Source organism: Mustela nivalis, assembly GCF_964662115.1.
Source record: "Mustela nivalis genome assembly, chromosome: 16".
NCBI lineage: Eukaryota > Metazoa > Chordata > Mammalia > Carnivora > Mustelidae > Mustela > Mustela nivalis.
In genome coordinates this window covers 45,658,345-45,680,014 of record NC_139035.1, presented here as the reverse complement: position 1 = coordinate 45,680,014, position 21,670 = coordinate 45,658,345, and the positions used below count along the sequence as shown (strand labels likewise).

At 55.0% G+C, this 21,670-nt stretch overlaps 1 protein-coding gene across 2 annotated transcripts in view; it reads right to left on the bottom strand.

Moving 5' to 3' along the window:
- Positions 1-21,670, bottom strand: part of RASSF5 (Ras association domain family member 5) — a 65,437-nt gene that overhangs the window by 3,871 nt on the left and 39,896 nt on the right. For both annotated transcript variants that reach the window (XM_082702175.1, XM_082702176.1), the window contains 3 exons: positions 2,385-2,498; positions 745-1,042; positions 165-280 (listed from right to left, as the gene is read on the bottom strand). In XM_082702175.1, the coding sequence (XP_082558301.1) occupies positions 165-280; positions 745-1,042; positions 2,385-2,498 (528 nt within the window). The remainder of the gene's footprint in view (positions 1-164; positions 281-744; positions 1,043-2,384; positions 2,499-21,670) is intronic.

Here is a 21,670-nt window from a genome sequence, read left to right as displayed (position 1 = left end):
CGGCACTGCCCCGGGCTCAACTTCCCCAGGACATTTTCCCAGCTGCCTCCGCGGCTGCCACAAGGCCCCCACCCATGCCGGTGGTGAGGACGACGCCCGCCAGCACCCAGCCAGGGTGCCCTGAGGGCTGGGCTTTTGCACCGCGCAAAGGGGCCCAGACCCACCTCCACCTCTCCAGTTTCATTCTCCTTGAGCACGAAGCTGAGGACGTCATTGTCAGGCCCGGCGAGCAAGCGCAGGTAGAGAGGGCAATCGGCAACAGAGAGTTTCTGGAAGAGCACTGCAAAGCAAGAGAGGGACCTGGAGGCGCGTCTCGTAAAAGAGGGTCAGGGACTCAGTGTAGGTGGGACAGGCGCGGAAATGCAGACACGGGAAGGTCATGACCGGAAGTAACCATCCTTTCAACCTAATGAGATGAACCTGACATGAATAGGGAATGCCCTTTTATCTTTGATGTCTGCCCAGAGTTTGAAGCGTGTTTCCATTCGCATCACCACAAAGATTAGGAACGGCAGGCGGTTTCTCTCCCCTTCCACAGATAAGGAAGAGGGAGCCCGGGGTGTGGTTTTCCTGTAGTCACATATAAAGTGAGGGGCGCGGGGAGCAGGCATGAGCTTCCCGGCCAGCTCTCTGCCGCGTGGCTGGACAGTGGCGCCCCAGGGAAGCCCAGTCCTCCTCCGCACCAAGTCTGCCAGGCCTCTAGCGGGGGAGATGGTTTCGGACCGGGAGCTCACCCTTGCATACCTTGCCCGTCCTTGTGTATCCGCTTAAAAAGTGCAAACTTCTGGGGATTGTCCACAACCATGAACTTCTTGAGCAGCCCCTGGATGACCTCGCTGACCGTGGTGGTGCTGCTGATGTGTAGCTGCTTGATGGCATCGAGCGGCAGGTAGAAGGACGTCCGCTTGTCGGTGGTGGCCGCCAGGTCCACTTCCTTGATGGCGTCATAGATAGACTGGGGCCGGATGCCAGCAGGCACCGTCACCGGCCGCCGGAGTTTCAAATGCACTTTGATGAAACCCGTGTAGGTGCCATCTTCACTCTGCGGAGCAGGGGATGTGCTATGGGTCAGCTCGGGTCTATCTTGCATGATCCCATCTGCCACTCTGAGCCACTGCCGCAGGCTGGGTCAGGGCGGGGGTGGGGGAGTCACGGTTTGCAGAGGCCTTTCCTAATAGCAGTGCCATCCCAGTCAGTCCCCGACCTGTCTCCCCAAGTTGTTCCTGTCTCTGCCGACCTGGGGGTGCTGAAGGGCAGAGACAATGTCCCCCTGCCCACCCTGCATAGGGCCAGGAAAAGGCTTGCAGTATCCAGCAATGCAAGAGAACAGGAGGAGCTTGCCCTCCCAGGGCTCAGGCTCCCTGCCCCAGTCCCTTACCTTTTCTGAGTCCCTGTTCCTAGGAGGCAGGGTCTGGAGTGGCCTCTCTAGTTTGTCCCTCCAAACCAAGGGGGAACAGGAAAGCTCCGTAATGAGGTCCTTGGAAAATGAGCCCACTGCATTTCCTTCTGCATCTCTTTCCAAAACCCAGCAGTCTGCAAGGCTTAAGCCCAGGACCAGGGGAGACTGGGTTTTCTAGTGCCCCATTGGGCTGAAGCCCCAGAGAGCCAGTTGCTAGCAGCGACCAGCAGGGGGCAGGGATCTTCTACATTCTCCCTTTCCGGCTGCCAACGGCCTTTGGAAGCCCCGAAGAGTTGGTGCCTCCCCTCTCAGAGCTCCGCAGTCTCCGGAAGCTTCCCCGGGACACAGACAAGAAAAGGGAGAGGACAGGAGCTAGGAACTCCCTCTTATAAAGCCTTCCTGGGGGGCGCCTGGGTGGCTCAGTGGTTTGGGCTGCTGCCTTCGGCTCGGGTCATGATCTCAGGGTCCTGGGATCGAGCCCCGCATCGGGCTCCCTGCTCCGCAGGAAGCCTGCTTCCCTCTCTCTCTCTCTCTCTCTCTCTCTCTCTGCCTGCCTCTCTGCCTACTTGTGATCTCTGTCTGTCAAATAAATAAATAAAATATTTAAAAAAAAAATAAATAAAGCCTTCCTGGGGGCCAAGCAATACCAGTTATTGAGGTCTTTGTATCTTACTTAATTCCCACAACAGCTCTGACCACTATTTTACTCCAAAGCCCAGGGAGGTTAAAAGGGTTTCCCAAAGCAGAAAAAGGGGAAGAGCCAGAGATGGACCTGGATCTTATCTAAAGTCCATTCTGTTTCCCTGCAGCACACGGGGGTGGTGGTGGGGGGGGTCCCCGACAGCCTCCCACAAGCCCCTAGGCCTCCCCAGGACTGAAGAAAGGGGAGGGGCCGCCCCAGAATCCAGAGGGAGAACAGAGGAGCCCCAGTGGAAGAGGTGGCCGGGGCCAGGTGGGGGCAGGCGGGCAGGCCCCCGGCACGCACCAGCTTCATGCCCAGGCAGTTCTTCTCCCGGGTGTTGTAGCTGTCAATCTTCTGCTTGATCTCCTGCAGTGTGGGCGGCCGCTGCGTGGCCTCCTCGGCGGGTTTACAGACATTCTGGAACAGACACAGAAGTGAGAGTGGGTACGCAGTGGTGCTCATTATGAGAAAGGGGAGGATCACACCCTCCCAAAGACCTCCCTGACCAAGAAGAAGGGAGCACCAGTCCCACAGTGAAAACTAATCTCCTGGGTGCAGGGTGAGAAGAATCAGAGATCAAATCCCAGTGGTGCCCCTGGGAAGCCCAGCGGCTCTGGGTCAGTGACTTAAATCTCCAAGTCTCCTCACCTGTGAAATGGGAACAAGGTCTACCCCTTGGGCTCGCTGAGAGACTAATATGAACGTGCCCAGCACGCAAGCACGGATGATGAATTCGGTCCATCAGCAGAACAGCATTTGCTTATTTAGGGTTACTAGGGACAAGACTGCATTTAGATGCTGTGGGAATAGAGAAATGCCAGGCTCAGGGCTTAATCCTGCCACCTCGAGATCATGACCTGAGCCGAAATCAAGAGTCGGACGCTCAACCAACTGGGCCACCCAGGTGCCCCTCCTTATGATTTTCTTAATAACATTTTCTTTTCTCTAGCTTACTTTAGTGTAAGAGTGCAGCATATAACGCATATGACATGCAAAGTTGTGTTCATCGCCTGTTCATGTTATTCGTAAGTCTTCTGGACAACAGCAGACTGTTATTAGCGGTTAAGTCTGGGAGCTGTCAAAAACTAGCCTCAGATTTTTGACTGTGCAGGGGGTCAGAGCCTCCAACCCCCAAGTTGCTCAAGGGGTCAACTTTATGTATTTGTCAAATGCATGAATGAACCGGAAGGAGCCAGGGGTCGTCCTTCTACAATAACTGAGAGACTCAGCCTCCCCTCCCGGGGAATGGGGACAAGAGCATCCACTCAGCACCTCCCCTGTGCCAGAATATGGCACGCACCGTCTCCTTTAATCCTCACGAACCAAGACGCTGTGAGGTGGAGATTATTACCTACATTTTCAGGTGAGACGACCGGGACTCAGAGGAGCTCAGTAACTTGCCTAAAGCCCTGAGTCTGCAGGTGCAGACCTACAAGGAAATTCCAGACTGTTCTGCTGTGTTCTTCCCAGGGGTTCTCCTGTGCCCGCCGCCAACCCCAGGGAAGCGTGAGGGAAGAAGAAGGGGATGGAGGTCATCGTTCTTCGTGCTGCAGGGTGAGTTCTGGGGTCTAAGCGACTCTGTCGCCCGATCAGTTCCTTGCCTTTCCCTCCTCATCACCACCGCCCGCCTTCCTGATGATGTCTTCAGGCTGCCCGTGTGTGGCCGGGGGTGCGGGAGCCATGGTTTGGGGAAACAAATAAGTTGGTAAAAACCTGCCCAGAATTCATCTGATTTTAGAAATCGAGCAGACTCAAGACTCGAGTCAGGATTCTCCTTTGGCAAATGAAACTGAGGCCCAGAGAGGCGGGGCCCCTGGGTTCTTTCTGGCTGCCTCCCTGCCACCACCCAGCACCTTCCTGGAGGGGTGTGGCTCGGCTGGAGGATTTCACGGTTGTCCTGTCAGGACACCAGCACCCAGTGGAACACAAAGCCTCCCCCCCCCTGAACCTGTCCCTGCAGTGCCTCCCGTCAGCAGTCAGCAAGCCGTGGGAGGAGAGGGCACGCTCAGCACGATGCCTGCGCTGCCTCCTCTCACTTTCCGACCTCACACAGCAGATAACGTGGCAGACTCTGAGGCTGCCACAGAGAGCTGGTGTGGCCTCCCAACGCCCACCCCTCTGCATGGAGATAAGCCGACACCCCTTTTCCATCCCAGCCTCTTGCCTTGGCCTGTCTGCTCCAGTCCTCTTCCTCAGAGATCTGAGGGACCAGCGCTGCGCTCCGTGCTTTCACATACCCTGTCTCGCGTTACCACCTCCGTCACTCCCATTTCACAGATTACAAAGCTGAGGCCTAGAGAGGTTACGGAACACACTTGTGGTCCCACTGCTAGTAAGCCTCTGAGTAGAGACTGGAACAGAGTCCATCCAAGTGTGGAGCCCATGTTTTTCTCAATCCACCACCGGGCACTCTAGGACGGCGCTTCTGCCATCCCATAACGATCACTGAAATCCCATGCCAGTCCATGAGGGCCAGGGTTGCAGCTGCCAAACGAAGGCCCATAAATTACGGAACCTGTGAAACATTCGTCCATGGTTTATCAGATCAATGGGTCAGGCTCCCAAAGAACTCAGGACCCAGGGGTACCATGTCACCAACAAAGCCATCAAGGACGGCCTTCTACTCTCTCCGGTGGCATGAGGGAGCCATCCTTTCCCTGCAATGCCCTTCAGGCCCTAGAACTGGACCTTGATTCCATCCAAGCGCCCCAAGGGGCAGCACACAGCCCAGGGGTTCTCACAACAGATGTGAGCCTCAGGCAGTATCTTCATTCACTGGCAAAGCATCAATCCGGGGAGCCTCAGAGGGAGCTCATCTGTTCCCACAGTCCATTCCCAGGGACACGTACCTCCCCGGAAGCCCTCCCAACCCTGCCCTTCCCCATACCTGGACCATCTCTGTGGGACCACGTGTGCCTGGCCGTGGCCCAACCGTGGGAGCTGCCAGTCACACAGACTAGTTATCTGGTTCCTACTCTGTGGTCCATCCTATCCATCTCTGAGACACACAGGCTCTCCCCTCCTCAGGGGCTGACAGCTTTCTCATAATCATCTACTAAACAAATTAATAAATAAAATAAAATAAATGATGGACAGGAAACTCTAGAAGTTCTGGGAAGTTCTCCTCTCATAGTTTCCAAGTGAGCTACAGCCATTTCCCTATAAGAAAAGGCAGCTGGTTCACGGCTTTCAAAAGTCGGTTATTCCAGGCCTGGGTTTGTATACAGCAATAGTCACAGCGGCTGTAACTAGAGGTTTCTTCTTCCTGTTCCCCTTCTCTTCAGCAGATAACTCATCTGTTCCTCCCCCTTGCCCACCACAAACCTGGGGAAGTGACGCGAACATCTGAGGCTACCCCTTCCAGGACTGACGCAGAAGATGGCTGTCCTGATTCCACCACCCCAACTGGGGGTGCCAGGAGCCCTGTGTGGCCAACAGGCAAAGTCCCCCAGGCTGGAACGTCAGCCCCCAGGGCTGACATGGCTGCTGCCCACACCACCTCTGGCAGACAAGATCTGACGGGTGGATTGCATGAATCACCTGCAAAGTGGGCCAGCCAGTCAGCCAGCGAGTCAGTCACAAGCACCCACTAATTTTTTCCCCTCCCAGGGATGGCACAAAATCTAGGCCAGTGGTTCTTCAACTCAGCTCCACATGGAATCATCTAGGGGATCTCTAGAAACCCTGCTTGGGCTCCGTCTCCGAGCTTCTGATGTGTGGTGTAGGGTTCCGCCAAGGTTTAGGCTGAACAAGATCAACACCAATAGAGTCGTCTTCAGAGTGTAAGGCAAAGACCTCAATTCTTATTCACCTGTCAGATTTTCACGTCCTCAAAGTGAAAGATTTGTTTCTGTCCATGGGTACAGAGCCAGAAACATAGAGTTGTATCTCTCAGGGTGGCCCGAGATGGAGAAAGAACAGGGAACTCACTCTGTTAGGGTTTCACAAACACTGGCCTTGGCCACGGATGTGTCTCTCCTCGGGGGTCTATGTCTCTCAGGGCACCTGGCATGGAACACACCTGCTCTGAGCCCCCGGCACTGGTGCCAGTTGGTCTAGCTGTGCCCATGGCGGCTGGCAAATGAGGGTGCTGGTGGAAAAGAGGTGTGTGCTCTGCCATCTGGAGCTACGGAAGGGGCTGTGTTGCCTCTCAGGGCTCAAGGGTATTAGGATACAGCCACGTGAAGAACCTGGGTGCTAGGAGTCCAAGCTCCCCTGAGAGTGAGCCCCAAACTTCTCTATTAAAAATATCTTTGGGGCTCCTGCGTAGCTGTGTCCCTTAAGCATCGACTCTTGATTTGGGCTCAGGTCAGGATCTCCAGGTCCGTAAGATCAAGCCCCAAACTGAGCCCCGTATCAGGCTGCGCGCTCAGTACAGGGACTCCCCCCCCCACCTCTGTCTACCCCGCCTTGCCAGTCATATGTGCACGTGCCCGCTCTCTCTCTCTCTCAATTAATTAATTAATTAATTAATTAAAACATATACATATATATCCCTAACAACAAAATGAAGAGAACCATCCCATGTGCTCTGGGGCCTACCTCAGAGCCGATTTATCCCAAGCTGAATTTTACTTTATGAAGAAACCCAAACATTGGTAAATTGTGCATCCGAACCAAGGACACATGGTCACGGTGGAAGAAGCAGCTCCGAATGAGTCCTGTGGTTCCTAGTATCCCCAGGTGGACCCAGGGCAGCAGTGGGGGCCGGGGGCAGGGGAGGAGCAGGTTGAGGAGAATCGGACACTCTGATACCTCAGATAACTTTGTGCCCATTGTCTTTTGACCCAAATCAAACAAACCTCATTTTTGCGGAAAATTTTACTCTCTCTCTTCTTAAACTTCTCAGCTGCTTCTTCTTTCCTGATGCTTTCATCATATTGCTCCCATCTGCCCACCTGAGGTCCTGCTCTCTGTTCCGGCCTCTCTGGCCACTCCTGCCCTGAACAATGGTGATGATGATCTGTCTCAGTCCGTGTCATCCTCACCACAAGTCCATGAGAATGCCCATTTCACAGATGGGGAAACCAAGCCCCAGCAAGGTTAAAGCTACCCACATGTAAAGCTAGCACTATACTGCCTGGCACTTAAATATGCATCTATTTGTATTAACCTCCAAGTAGACTAACTATCTTGAGTTGTCTTCCCAACTAGAGTGAATTTTCTTAATAACTTGTACCATACTTCTGTTTCTTCTTATGTCCATACCGAGCACGAAGTAAACAATAGACACTTGCTCAGGAACCTCCAGTGGCTCCCCATTGCCTACAAGGAAGGGGCGGGAGGAGAAAGAACTTATTTTTTTCCTAGGAATTGCAGTGCAGTGAGCCTGGGATATCAGCATGGACTGAGTTCTGTGGGAGACACGCCTGCGCCTGTCTTACCTGTCTTACACCTACAGGATGAACACAAGCCTGTGTTTGAGGCCTGGCCCCCAAGACTAACTAAGTGATCTTGCGGAAATCTGATAACCTCTTCAAGCCTCAGACTCTGTCCTCAGTTCCAGCTATCGATTTGAAATACAAATCCTTCATTGCCTAATAGAATTCATGCACAGATAGGAAGACCAAATGAGAGCACGGGGCAAACACATTGCGGACATCATCAAAGCCACCCAAAGGCACACACTGTGACTGTCCTCCCGGGCCTACAAAGCCCGACGCCTAGGAGCCAAGCCCACGCCTCACTCTCCTTGAGAACTCCATCAGGATTGGCCGCTGTGCCCCAGAGCGTGGCACACTCTACACTAGCAGCTGGCACGCTTTTCCCGTCCAGCGCCAGGGAGCAAACACCCGAGGCTTTGCTGACCGTACAGTCCTGGCTACAACTACATCCCTCTGCCATCATGGCTTGGAACAGCCCCGGGATGAGCGCGGCCGGGGGTCGGTAGCACGTCATCTATGGTGCCTGGTGCATGACCCGTAGTCTGCCCCCTCCCGCTCGGGGTGCGGAGCCCCCATCTCCCTGAGCGCCATCTCCCCGGCATCGTGAGGTTTCCCCGGCCCATGGCGATCTCCTCCTTCTCTGCTCTCAAGCAGGAGATCACTGCCATTTCAGTTCCCAAGCTGAGAAAGGCCAATACGGGGCTTTGTGCTAGGCGCCGCCTGCCCCTGAGGGAGAGTCCCATCGACAGCTGTGTTGTCCCTGCATGTTCCCAGCCGACCGGCCTTCTGTACTTCGCTCTGTCATGACTCCTTGCACAAGTCGCCAGAGGCTTCATGGCTTCAGCGGACCTGGGCCTGCTTTCCTCCCGGCGCCTGGCGCCCGGCTCCCGGCGGGGGAGGCGACAAGCTGGCTGAGGAAGGGAAGCAGCTGGGAGGCCAGGCTCACTCACCGGCTCGGGGACAGACTCCCAAACCCCAGCCCCGTGGCCCCAGTGCCTCAGGCTCCTGTTGTGGCCAAGCTGCCAATTACCACGTACGATGGGACCTCTGCACCTGCTGGCCTACACGTCCACCCCACAAGGCCCGTGGAGGTGTCCTCGCAGCCTGTGCGGCAGCAGCTGGATCTACCTGGACCTGCCTTTTCTGGTATCATTCTTATGGCACATGTGTTAGTCCCATCTTCCCAAGTAGATGTTCCCTGGAGAGAGACAGATATGATGGCTGATGGTTGTGCCTCTTTCGTACCCCCTTCGAGGCTCTGTCAAGCTCTCTGTAACCTCCAAGGAGGTGGCCAGGACAGGGTGGGGCAGCCTGGGTGGCGCCCAGCCCAGAGCCGAGCCACGGACTGCAGGCAGGTCCAGGAGCCACTCCCACGGACCCGCACCCCAAGGGGCTGATGTGAAGGCACAGGCTGCGGGCTCCCAACTGGCGGCCGGCCCTGCTCAGCTCTTTGCAGCTTCCTGATCAGAACGAATGCAAGACTGTCCTGACCTGTGACCTCTCGCAAGTCACTTCCCATCTGAGGGCCTCAGTTTCCTCCTCTGTGAAATCATGAAGTGAGACGCCTTTGCAGCTCTATGAGTTTACCTCGAGGAGAGGGTGGTTTCTTTCATCACTGCTTCCTCTTCTATTTCAGAGAATTGGGGGTGGGGTGGGGGTTGGGGCCCTCAGAGGACAGCTGGCTTGTCTGAATCACAGGGGTGAGAACTGGCCTGAGACAGTATCAGGAAGCCACGTTTGTGGCGTGACTTGTCTCAGTACCGGCTGCTTGCTTTCTCCAATCGTCCCCAAGGCTCAAGGAGGTCTACACCTTCCTAACTCACACCACTCAAGGAAACAAAACAAAAACTACCCCGGAAGCCAGTGTCCATGAGCCTTTGCTGCATTTCCTCTTTCTCAGCTCTTAGCAAATCTCTCAGCAGCCGTTCTTTTGCCCCTTGGACAGAAAGCACCTCCAGGCCTATGTCAGGGGCAAGAGCGTCAGGCTCTGCTGCGAGCGAAGGACCATCCGCAGACACCTTCCAGGATAGCCTGCTGGCCTCGAGCGGCAGGGGCGCCACACACCTGATGCCTCGCACGTGCCCCTCCTACCTGGGAACTTCCGAACCAAAGGGGTGGACAGCCCTCTGCCTGGGCTGGGTACCAAATGCCCTGTTCAATGCCCAGACCACATGCAAGGCTCACTGGTCCCTTCTCGATGGCCTCAAGCAGATGGGAAGAAGGAAGCCCCTTGGGTCCTCACTGTAGGGCCCTCCCCCAGGTGCAGAAGGGCCTGTCTTCTGGAATGGCTGCCCAGCCACACCCTGGGTAGGGAAGGGATTTATTCCTCCAGATTCTTCTCTGGCTCCAGCCAACATCCCAGAAATAATAAGGGTTGGAAACTCCTCAATTGTGTTCTCAGGAGGCTATTCCCAGCAGAGCAAGGAAGGAAGGAGTTTTAGCAGGGAGCCATGCGAACGAGCATAACCTTGCAGGATTCAGGATTTGAGCTGCTCTGGGGGGAGGAGTGGGAAACAGAGGAGCAGGAAAAAAAAGGGGGTGGGATTTGAGAAACTGGAAAGAAGCTGAAGACAAAACCCTAGAGCAGATGGTCCATGCAGACAGTCAGTCAACAGTAACTGATTGAGTTGCCCACGGGTGAGGCTGTAAAAGTCACCTTGGGACAGGAAGCCAGTGGGCCATGGTTCATGGGAGTGCACAGACCACCTGCAGAGGCAAGGCAGAGGCACAGGCCTGTTAAGAAGCACAGGGCAGCATGGGGCTGACGGAGCCTCGGTGCTTTCCAGGCAGCCAGTCATCTCCACGTGTAGGGGTGTGATGAAGGCCGTGCACCAGCGGGCTCCCCAGGGGGCCAGCGTGGCCCAGAGCCTGCGCATGGTCCCTCCCTCCCACAAGCAGGGGCGGGTCAGCCGGGGTGAGTTGGGGCAAAGAACACCAGCCATCCGCAGGAGGCTGGGAGAGCCCCTTGCCCTTGGAGCAGCGGTGACTCAGGTTCCAGCCCTACAGGGCCTCAGGATCATGATAAAGTCACCAATAGACCAGCACCTCACAAGTCACAATCCCTTTTAGTCCCTGAAATGATTCAGCCCCTCATCCCCAGACCCCAATGCTCCCACCACTGCATGACCTCAGTCTGTGCATGCACACGAGTCGGTCCCCCCAAGGCTCCGATTTGTCTATGAAGTGCAGACAACAGGATTTCTTTACATGTTTGTCACAGAGATGAAATGAGTTCAAACATCTGGAAGTGCTTAGCACACTGCACATACACAGCAGGCACTTAATAAACAGCTAGTGCACGTACACAGCTGGCACTCAATAAACAGCTAATGCACATACACAGCAGGCACTCAATAAACAGCTAGTGCATGTACACAGCACGCACTCAATAAACAGTAGCTAGTGCACATACACAGCAGGAACTCAATAAACAGCTAGCACTCAATAAATAATTGCCAGTGCACGTACACAGCAAGCACTCAATAAACAGCTAGTGAATGTACACAGCATGCACTCAATAAAGTTAGTACATGTACACAGCAGGCACTCAATAAACAGTAACTAGTCCACACACACCCAGCACTCAATCAACAGCTAGTGCACGTACACAGCGGGCACCCAATAAACAGTAGCCAGTGAACCTTCACTGTGGCCGCCATCGCCATCGGTAGGCAGCTCTCCAGTGAGGAGGCTGAGGAATGGCGGGTTGGTAGGGCTGGGCTGGCTCAACATGGGATCCCTCTGCCTTCACCTTGATTTCTGACAGGCCCTTCAGCCAGAGCCACGTTACGACTCTGTGTGTCCTAAGTACTTCTGTCGTCAGGGCCCTGGGCCCCTCTTCCTCCATTAAAAAAAAAAGATGGGAAATGTTACTTTATGATAGCATTGATATAATATATATATATATATATATATATATATATATATATATATATCACAGAAGAAAGCAACTTCTTCAACCCAAGAGTTCATTTTTCTCCCTCCTGATTTCAAAAGAAATTAAGCCATTTTTGTGGATGCATGAGGAACTGTGGGCCCCTCAGACACCAAGACCACTGTGCCTCGGGATAAGTCAGCAATGCCCTCAGCTCCTGAGTCCCAGACTGACCAGGGACTGAAAGTTTTCTTATGACCCAGGACCTTCAGTGCTAGAGTCAGGACAGTCCTGGGCAAACCAGCGATTTGGTACCCTAGTCCTGGGAACCCCCTCGCAGGCCTAGATGGAGGCCCTCGCTGTCCTTCACAGCTCATGACTGTGGGCCCCAGGGACACTGCTTGCTCGTCCACTTTCCAGAAAGCTGTACATGCATTCTGCTTGGGGGGTTTCCTGACGCTCCCCCCGGACCCCCATTCCCCACAGCTTGGCTGTGGACTAGACACATGGCCCAGGTGGCCTCTGCTGACCCGCTCGATCACGGAATGCAGACTCCCTGCAGACAGGGCCTGCCCTGATCACGGCAGCAGTGCCCAAAACAGTGCCTGGCAGACATGAGGAGCTCATCAACCATTTGCCTAATGAACTGAATAAAACATAAAGAAGTAATAAGACATACGCACATGCACACATATATACACATGAACATAAATACATACATATATACGCACATATACAGACACATATACACACATATAGACACATGCACATAAAAGCCCAAAATAAATACAGGAAGAGTAAAAGGTTCTAGAATCATATAAGGCTCCTCCTATAGGGTTCCTGGTCCACGGCACCTATCGACTTCTGAGACAACAGCTAGAAACCAGAGGAAGACTCCTGTCCTGTTTCTGAGAGCAGGTGATGCAAACCTCTTCCTTTTCTGCTCTCCCTCCCCTGAGACTTGTGGAAGCTTCCTCCCAGCTCAGAGGTCTCAACTGTGAATCCAGGTGACACCAACCTATTCTACTGTAACGGCCACAGAACTTTTCCCTTGGGGCATTTTCTGATGCCCTGAGAGTTTCTAGGGCACGTGAAGGTCTTTCTCCAGGTCAGTTCTCCTCACGGGATTTCCATCCTAGTTCCTCTCCCCTCACCCAGCCTCACATAGGTCAGCCCCCTTTCAATCTCCCTGACCCCTTAGTTTGACTCCAAAAACAGGGATTGTACCTTTTCTATCTCTGTGTCCCCAGAGCACCCAGAACCAGAGAGCACTAGGGGGTGAGTCAGGAATGATGGTGGGCAGCGCGACAGAGTGGGTCCAAAACCCCGTGCCAGGCTCCAGTCTCTCCGAAGCCTGAATGCTGCTCTTTCAGAACCAATTTAAAGAGGATTCCACTGTAAACCACATGTCTGACAAAGGATCACTAGCCAGAATATATAAAGAATCCCAGCAATCCAACAAAAACAACAAAGAGACCCCATTTTAGAAATGGACAAAAGACTGGAATAGACATTTCTCCAAAGATAAAAAGATGGCCAATAAGCACACGGAAAGAGGCTCAACATCACTCATCATTAGGGATATGCAAATCAAAACCACAATGAGAGGCCACCTCGTACTTATTGGGAAGGCCGTCATCAAAAACAAAGAAAACAGCAGGCATGGGCAAGATCACGGAGACAACTGGAGCCCTGGGCATTGCTGGTGAAATGGCAAAGCCACCTCGTAAACGGACCACCAAGTCCTTGAAAGATTAAACGGGAAGAATCACCAGATTATCCAGCAAGGCTACTTCTGGGTTGATACCTACAAGAAGTTAGAACAAAGACTCAGACGGGTATTTGCACATTCCTGCTGACAGCAGCATTCTTCACAATAATCAAAAGATGGAAGCAAGCCCCGATGGATGGATAGGTGAACCAAGTTGGTGTAGACAGGCAATGGAATATTATGCACCCCTAAAAAGAAGGAAACCGCGGCACCTGCTACAGGGAGGAACCCTGAAGACATCACACTGAGGGAAATAAACCAGGCACCAAAGGACAGACTGTATGATTCTAATTAGAGGAGGTCAAATTCCCAGGGGCAGAAAGTAGACTGGGGCTGGCTATGGGGAGAGGGGGTGGGGAGGTGCTGGTAATGGGGACAGAGCTTTGGCGGAGAAGATGGAAATATTCTGGAGATGGTGGTGGGATTAGCACACAGCACAGGCAATGTACTTAACGTCACAGATCTCTATACTTAAAAAGGGTTAAAACAGTAAATGTTCTGTAAGGTATATTTTATCAGAATTAAAGAAAAAGAGGATTCCAAGGGCGGGGCAACAGGAAGCCTCGTAGCCAGCTGGCTTCATCTGGTTCCAGTATAGCTGGGGTGTCCCGTAATTTCTGTCTTCCAGGCAAGTGAGCAGTCCAGCCTACTTGAGAGCAAGGTGGGCCCTCATCCTCCGGGGGTCGGCTCTTTTCCTGGGCCCCGGCCACTGTCCTGCACGCACGAAGAAGTCGCTGGATCCTCCGGCTGACTTGAACAGCCCAGCCCAACTCAGAGGAGCTCTACAGCAAGGGGAGGGGCTCAGAGCTTTCCAGGGGCCTCTCCAGAGAGGGGCTCAGGCACACGGAAGCCTGGGCTCAGAGATCTAGAAGGGGCCCAGAGATGAAGTGGCTGAGGCAGCCGCATTCTGGAGCAACCAGAGTTGTTAGATGACTCAATGCCCGGGGACTCCCCAGCCTGCCTCAGGCACTCTCCCTCCAACCTGGCATGGCCGGTCAAGGTCAAGGAGCTACGTCTGGCTTTCCAGCTTCTTCCCCCCACCCCCAACCCCGTCGGGAAACAGATGCATCCACAAAAGGAATATTTGGGGAAACACTTCTTTCTTTCCGTGTCTTCTTTCTTCTGCAGGCCGCAGAGCCATGGCACTCTCTCGAAGTCCCCCAGCTGGGAGCTGGGAACAGGCTGGCCTTCAGGGCACCCATCCCCACCCCCAAACCACGCCCTCCCTCTCACACACCGGACCTCCCTGCACAAGAACACTCTGAAGAAGGCTTCCTCAGCTTCGTGAACAATCCCATGTGCTCTGAGAGCACAGAGTCAAAGCAGCAGTGCCCCAAGGCCGTGAGAGGGGGCGGCTTTAGAAGCCCAGCTCGTGTGCTCTAACTCCAGGGCCTCTCCTGGGCTGCCGGGGACGTGGGCACCCGGGCTGCAGGACCCCCCTCCACGGGCCAGCTTCAGCTGGGCTGGAGCTCCCTGCAGAGCTCCCCAGAGGACTCATCTGCCTCAGCAGTGGAGAGCAACCTAGGGAGCTGGTACCCAGGGCCCAGAACAGCCGTGCTGCCCACCCTCACAGGGACTTGTGCCAGCAGCCAGGACACCGGCCTGCATTGCCCTATAGAAAGGAGGGCAGTCACCCTGGCTCCCTCTCCCTGGAAACCCCACCTGTGCCCTGGGCTTTGCAAGCCCAGGGTAGGGGGAGGGATGCTGGGGCTTCTGCAGCAGCCCACACACGTCCTCTTGTCACACTGCTGCCTGCCCTGTGAACCCCACCCCACGCTGCTGCCTGGGGACCAACAGGGAACGTTGAAACATGTCTCAGTGGGTTGTTAGGTAACTCTGAGTCTTCTCCAGTGTGTGTCCTCTGGCTGTGTCACAAAGACTCAGGGGCAGGGACATTTGGTTTCCTCCGGCTCCCAAACAGCCTGGCAAAGGGCGCCATCCTCAGAGCCTCCAGGATGGACACTGCCGACGCGGGGTTGCATTGGTGGGCAACTCCGAGCCTCATGGCCAGAGTTTCAGCTAGGAAAATTCTGGAAAGAGCTTTCAGAAAAGCAGTACGGCTTAGGGGCTAGGAGTTTTGGCATCAGAGTTGGGCCCAAATCCTGAATCCTCAGTTTCCCCATTATTCGATGGAAAGCACTTAGGACAGGGCCTGCCACACATCAAGGCCCGATAATTCACTGCCACTATTATACATTCTGACCATTTCCCAGCAGACCCCAGCTTTATGCTTCAACACGCCCTAATCATGAACCCCACTTCGCCACATCAAAATTCATCACCCATCTGCATTTCTCGAAATGGCCTTTATTATCCCAGAAGAGTGAGCGTGAGACCTGGAGCAGTGAGCATTCTTCCCAAGGTACATATGGCGAAGGCTCGTGGTCTGGGTTCCCAGGCCCTATAATGGGCTCACTTAAGGGCCTGAGTCCCTTGAGCAGCCCCCTTCCCACTCCACCTGGGCCCACAGAGGATGCTCAGACTACTGGGACTGTCCAACCGGGGCCCTGCTCAGAATTTAACTGGGAAATGAAGACAAACAAGAAGTGCGTTTGTTCCTCCCCCTGAACCTGCCCCTCTCCATGGCGGAAAGGCAGCCGGAGAAACCTGTCATAGGAGGCTCTCCCGCCTCCTCACACGAGCCCCTGGGCATGAGCTCCTGTCCCTGCTGCCGCCAGGCCCCTCTTGAGGAAGGACCAGGCCAAATCCTGCCAGCAGGTGCCAGGGCTCCGTTGCTTAGTGACCCAGTCCTGCCTGCCCTCATCCTCCAGGGCAAACAGCTGAGCAATCACAGATGGGACGAGAGAGCTGCTCTATGTTTGGAAAGTTGTCCTTGCATTTTCTGCTCACTCAGTGAGATTTTTCTTTTCAGAGTTACTGGAAAAATCCATTGATTCCCCGTCCGGAATCTTAGCCAGCTTCCCTTTAGAACAGTCCGGAGATCAGCTTTCACACACCGTGTGCTCTGAGGAGCTTGTGCCTGTGCCCCCCGGCGAGTCCCCGCGGCTTCTCAGGATGCTCTGTTTGCAGGGAAGCTCCAAGCCCGCTCTTCCTTTATCAAACCTGCTTCATGTCCTTCCTCCGTACCAAGGACACAATGATGACCAAGATGTGGCCCCTCGTCCGGAACATTTCAGCCCATCAGCACTGGCGTTTGGGGCGCACAGAGAAGTGAGCGCATGTGGACATGATCTCCAGACACCCCAGATCCACCAGCTGCCATTCTGGCCTCAGGAACCCACACTTTCCCCGCCTGTGTGAATGTGGTGATCGGCCACGCCTACCGCCTCTCCGCATGTTCCTGTCAACAGAGGACCTGCCTCTCGAGCCCCGAGGCAAGGCCAGTGCCCTGCACACCTGCGTGCCCGCCATCCCCACCACAGCCCTGGGGGACCACTCAATGCCACTCTCCACACCAGCGACAGCCAGGCGATAAGGAGGACGAGGAGGGGCTCCCCAGCTGGAAGCTGATGCAATGGTGAGGCTGGGGGCCCAGATTTCCCCAGACCAGAGCAGGAAAAGGGACCTGGATTTCAGCACCAGGGAGCAGGCTGAATGAGAACCCCCGCTGCCTAGAGCCAGTCACCAGCGCTTGAGGCAGGAGGCTGGAGCTCCTCTGGAGATTTTCAAACTTGACTCTCACCCAAGGTGCCATGTGTGCAGTGGAAAGAACATGTGTTTTGGAGTTGGACAAACGTGGGGCGGGGGCCTCGCCCTTGACTAACCCTCTTTCGCATACGACCTCATTGAGTGTGCCCATCGTTCGGCTTGATAGCAAGGGCGATTCTGCCTGTGTGGTCTGTCAGAGGCTCTCAGTAGCCTCCTGACTTTCGAGGCACCCCCCGGAGCAGGGATCCAAGCAGGTGGAGATCCAACACACCACAGCCCCCCCAGACAAGGAAGGACTGGAAACCGGGTTGGAGGAGGATGGAGAGAATGAATGCCGCCACATCCTGATGAAAGCCACGTGGCTGCCAGGCAGAGACCGCATCTTCCACCGCGATGTCCCTCCGCCCAGCCGCCCGCATCCAAATCCTCCACGAATGGGGAGGGGAGCAACGAAGGTCTGTGGCCCAACATAGCTGGGGCCTCAGGTCTGTAAGCACTGAGATGTACTATTATCTGTCTGTCACCCCACCCCCCGGGCCTCAGGGCTACAAGAAAGCTAAACACACAATGGCTTGCTTGAGGCCAATGGCTTGCTTGTACTGCAGGGTTGGGGATGCTGTATAAGGAACAGGGACCAAGGGTGGGCTTCGCTCTGGAAGCAGAGGGAAGGCTCTAGGGGCTTTGTGATACTGGAATGATAGGCCCCTGGCACTCTTGAGCAGGATGTGCAAGGGGGGAGAAACAGGACGGAAGCCAGTTGGGTGACTTTCTGACGTGTACAGGTGAAAGGTGATGAACACCCAACAGAGGGCAGGGCGGGGGCTGGGGGGAGCACAAAGGAGAGCCTGACCTCCGCAGCACAGGAGACCGAACCCACAGTGACGGGCTGGGTGAAGGGAAGAGGGGAGACCCATGAGGCTTCAAGGACGGGGGACTAGGAGGGCCAGAAACACAGCAAGAAATCACTTGCAGGTAGAAACTCTGACTGAGTTGGTTCTGGACGTACTAAATTTTAGCCATCTGAGGGGGCATGCAAGACCTCCAATTGGCTACAGAGAATTTCATTCTAGAGCCAGGAAGTGAGGTAGGATGGGGGCCATAAGCTAAGCAGGGTGGGAGTGGGAGAAGAGAAGGGGGTGGGGGTCAGGACGGCACAGTGCATAGAAGCCACAGCCCCTGTGAGTCAAGGTTTTCTGCCACTACAGCTCCCTCCTTCCTCCTGGCCCTAGAAATGTAGTGCTCCTGATTCCTGGCAAATTTAGCTCATCCTCTCGTCCCCAGGGAATATGCTACGTCAGGCCAGTGTCCCCATGTTCTTTTATGGGTAGACTGAGCCATCGAGAAGAGGAAACTGAGGCTCTGGAGGGGGACGGATCTGGGTCCTCCATACAGAAGGATCCCAAAGCCAGATGCACAGATGTGGGTTATCTGGAGAGTTGGGTGGAAGAGAGAAGGGAACCCAGGCTCCTGGGCACCCAGGCTGAGCCAGGGGGGTCACCCTTTCCAGCTCATGGGCTGGGAGCTGGATCCAGAGTCCAACCTGGTATTGTGAACTAAGAGCTGGAATCCAGGCTTTGCTTCTAGTGTGGGATCTTTCTTCCTTTCTCCTTAAACTACTCGGGGGGATAGATGTTGCATGTGCCCCAAACTGTAACTGGAATTGCTTTATAGGGAAAATCCAGCTACGTCAGGATAAATGGTCTAGCCTGGTGGAACAGGGAGGGGAGGTTTGAAGGGGAGGTTTCTGGAACACAGCGGTGTTTGAGTTAAGTCCCAAATAGTCCTAGAGAAGGGGACGTGTGCCAGCCAGGCAGGTCCTCCTCCTGACCCCTCCCTGCGGAAATCCTTACAGCTTAGAACCCAGTAGACTGTATCCATTAGCTCCATGAAAAGGTGGTGAGAAGGATCTGCTCCCACAGAGGAGGGATCCTCAGGGAAGAAAATCGAGACAGGCTCCTCTCACAAGTGTTCTTGCTGAAAGGACGATGGTGACCCCAGTCTGGAGAGATGACGTGGCTGGACCACGGCCCCTCAGTTAACAGCTGCAGCTGCCGTGACCGGCCAGGTCTCGGCTCGCAGATCTGGTGCTTCCACACCACGGGCTGCTCACCGTGGCAAAGGGCCGCCACTCCGACAGCCTCACTCAGCGGGTCATGGTGCGGGTAACAGGGACCCAGGGGCCCTGAGGCCTCGGTTCTGTCTCTACTGAGCTGTGTGAGCAAGGACAAATCTCTGTAGCTTCTGGCTTCAACTTCCAGCCTAGGAACCCGTCTGGAATCCGTGACAAATGCCATCTCATATTTTAATGGAAATTATTAAGTATTTCTAAACCGGGGTTTCCCTGACTTTAGCCCAAATTAAATATTTGAGGGTGGGACCTCCAAAGGTGCAGGACCCAGCAAGTCTGAGACAGGGTCCCCGAGTCTCCATTTTCAAACAGCGATCCCGAGGGTGCGTCTGAAGGAGGAGGCTGGACCACCTGCCGCATCGCTGGAGGCTTCAGATGCTACGGAGGCACCGAGAAGGGCCGAGGGAGGCGAGCGTCTGAGCTCAAGGAGCTGCCAGTGTGGCTGGGGAAGACGGGACCTCATCCCGGGAGCGCCAGATGCTCGGTGACCCACGGAGGAGAGTTTCGGCCCATTTCCAAGAAAGTATGAGCAGAGCTTCCAAAAGTGGGTGTCGGGCAAAGAAGCGGGCAGGAAGGCTTCTTGACGGCGCCAGAGAAACGCCCTCACCGCAACCTGCTTCCTCGGCCACCTGGGCTCACAGCTGCACTGCATCTCCCAACCTCCCTTGTGGTGAGGTGTGACCACGTGACCCAGTTCTGGCCAATGGCGTGCGGCTATAGAAGACTCCATTTCAGGGCTGGCCCACGGAAACCTCCCATGTGTTAACCGGAGCCCCCCACCTGCCAATGTAACTTGACTTAAAGGGGGAAATAACTTGCTCTTATGTGCCAGGACGGAAAAAAGGGGGCTGTTGGCCATAACCTCTCATCCATCCTGATGATACAAGATGCGAGAGAGAAGACAGAGCCACTACAGCCAACCTGCACTCACAAGTCTGCTTTTGAACCCAGTGTTGGTGCCCTGTCGCACCCGAAGGGGATGCGCGTTGTGTCTTCCCGGGTTTCCCGTCTGCACTAGAGAAAAGCCAACCCCAGGGAGGGCCAGAGCCAGCGATGGGCGGTGAACACCACGGGAGGGGGAGACAGGCTGCCGCCTAAAAGGAAGGCCATCCTGGGTCTGGGCCGGCACGAAGCATCTTTGGCCGTTAATCTTGGTCTGTGCAGGTTCCTGAGATAATGCCTAAAAATGTGAGCTATCCCAATACTTCCGAAGATTCTTAAGTCATTTCTACTGCTCAAATTTGGAACTCATGTCTTTTTAGTATGCCTTTCTCTCTGGCCTAGAAGGGCAGGGGCAGGAGCTGTGCCTGAGGCCCGGGTGTGCCTGCTTCGGGGGAGAGACGGGATTTCCCTGACTGGTCCCGGGGGCCGTCATGGTGGGCTGACGTCCACATCGTGCCACAGAGGCCCTGCCAGGGAGGGGCTGATGGCCAGACACGTGCAGGAACAGAACCAGAGGTGGCTTCTACTCGGACCCCTGAGACCCTCTTTCTCTTTGCATCTGTCTCGAGTTTTTCAAGAATCCATGGAGTCAGCACAGAGAAAACCTGGGAGCGGGAGTGCAGGGGGGGATGCGAGCGTGATCCACGTGCGCTGAAGGATGTTTAACCACAGAGTCAACCTTCTGTCCTCCGTATCCACAAAGAAAACAACCACGAGGAGGAATATCCAGCAAGCGGGATTTAGGGCTAGACACCCAAAAGAACTTTTTAAATGACTAAAATTGTAAGATTTTGGAACTAATGACAGGGAACCCCCTGCTAGTTAAATGGAGAGTCAGTGTGTCCTTGACTAGCGTGCCTTATGGAACGGAGCCTGAAGTTGTCTGGGTCTTTCCATTCTGTAGAAGGCTCTGGGAGGACAAGGACCATGGCTGGTCCGGGGTCACCCACTGGGTGAAGAGGACCAAGAAGAGCATGTGACAAGAAGCCCAAGAAGGGGGTGAGTCCTGGCTCCGCCTGACGCCCATGTGGCCTGGTGCAGCCTTCCCACCTCTCTGGGCCTCAGTTTCTCCATCTGCAGAGGAGAGCACTAGACCAAACGGATCTTTTTCAGCTCTGACATTCTGCAAGAAGCAGGTGTCCTGTGTTCTCAGGAAGCTCAGCCACCCTGAAGCTCTGGGTGGCTCCAGAGTCTGGGGCTCCTGGAGACACGAAGAGAGCTCAGAGGCCAAAACCCAAGCTGCCACCACCTGAGGGCATTGGGAAGACGGATGGGGCCAAAGTTGGCCTCACTTCCAGGGTCAGACCCCAGACAGGAATAAAGAAGCAGATGGTGGGGATGGCCAGAGGGCGTGGCCTCACTGTCACCAGCCGTGCTAAACGCCACATGCTGCCTTTAGTCGGACTAACCCAGAAAAATCTCTGGGTCAGGAGGCAAGCGGTGTGGATTCTAACCCTGGCTCCATCCTAAACTTGCCGCGTGAACTGGGACAGATCCCCCCGCCTGGGCTGCCCCAGCCTGCTGGGTTGCAGCCCCAACGACATCACCAGCCATGCAGGTCTGTTCTCCCCCAGGCCCCCAGGAGCCCCGTTTGGACACAGGAACCCACGGCAACGTGATGTAAGTGCCCTCACGTGAAGCCAGCGCTGCCTCAGCCCCCTGAAGCCTCCTGCTGTCCCTGTCACCTCAGACAAGCCGCAGGACAGCACACATCTGTCACTTTCTGTAAGGGCCCAGGGCGCAGTGCCCCTTCTCCGCTGCCAGCTCCTCATTTTCTGGCACCTCCTTTCTCACCCCCCAACCTCCCACCGAAGGGGCTGGAGAGGGGCACTCCTTGGAGGCGGGACCAGTGACAGCTCCCAGGTGGCGGCACCAGGAGGA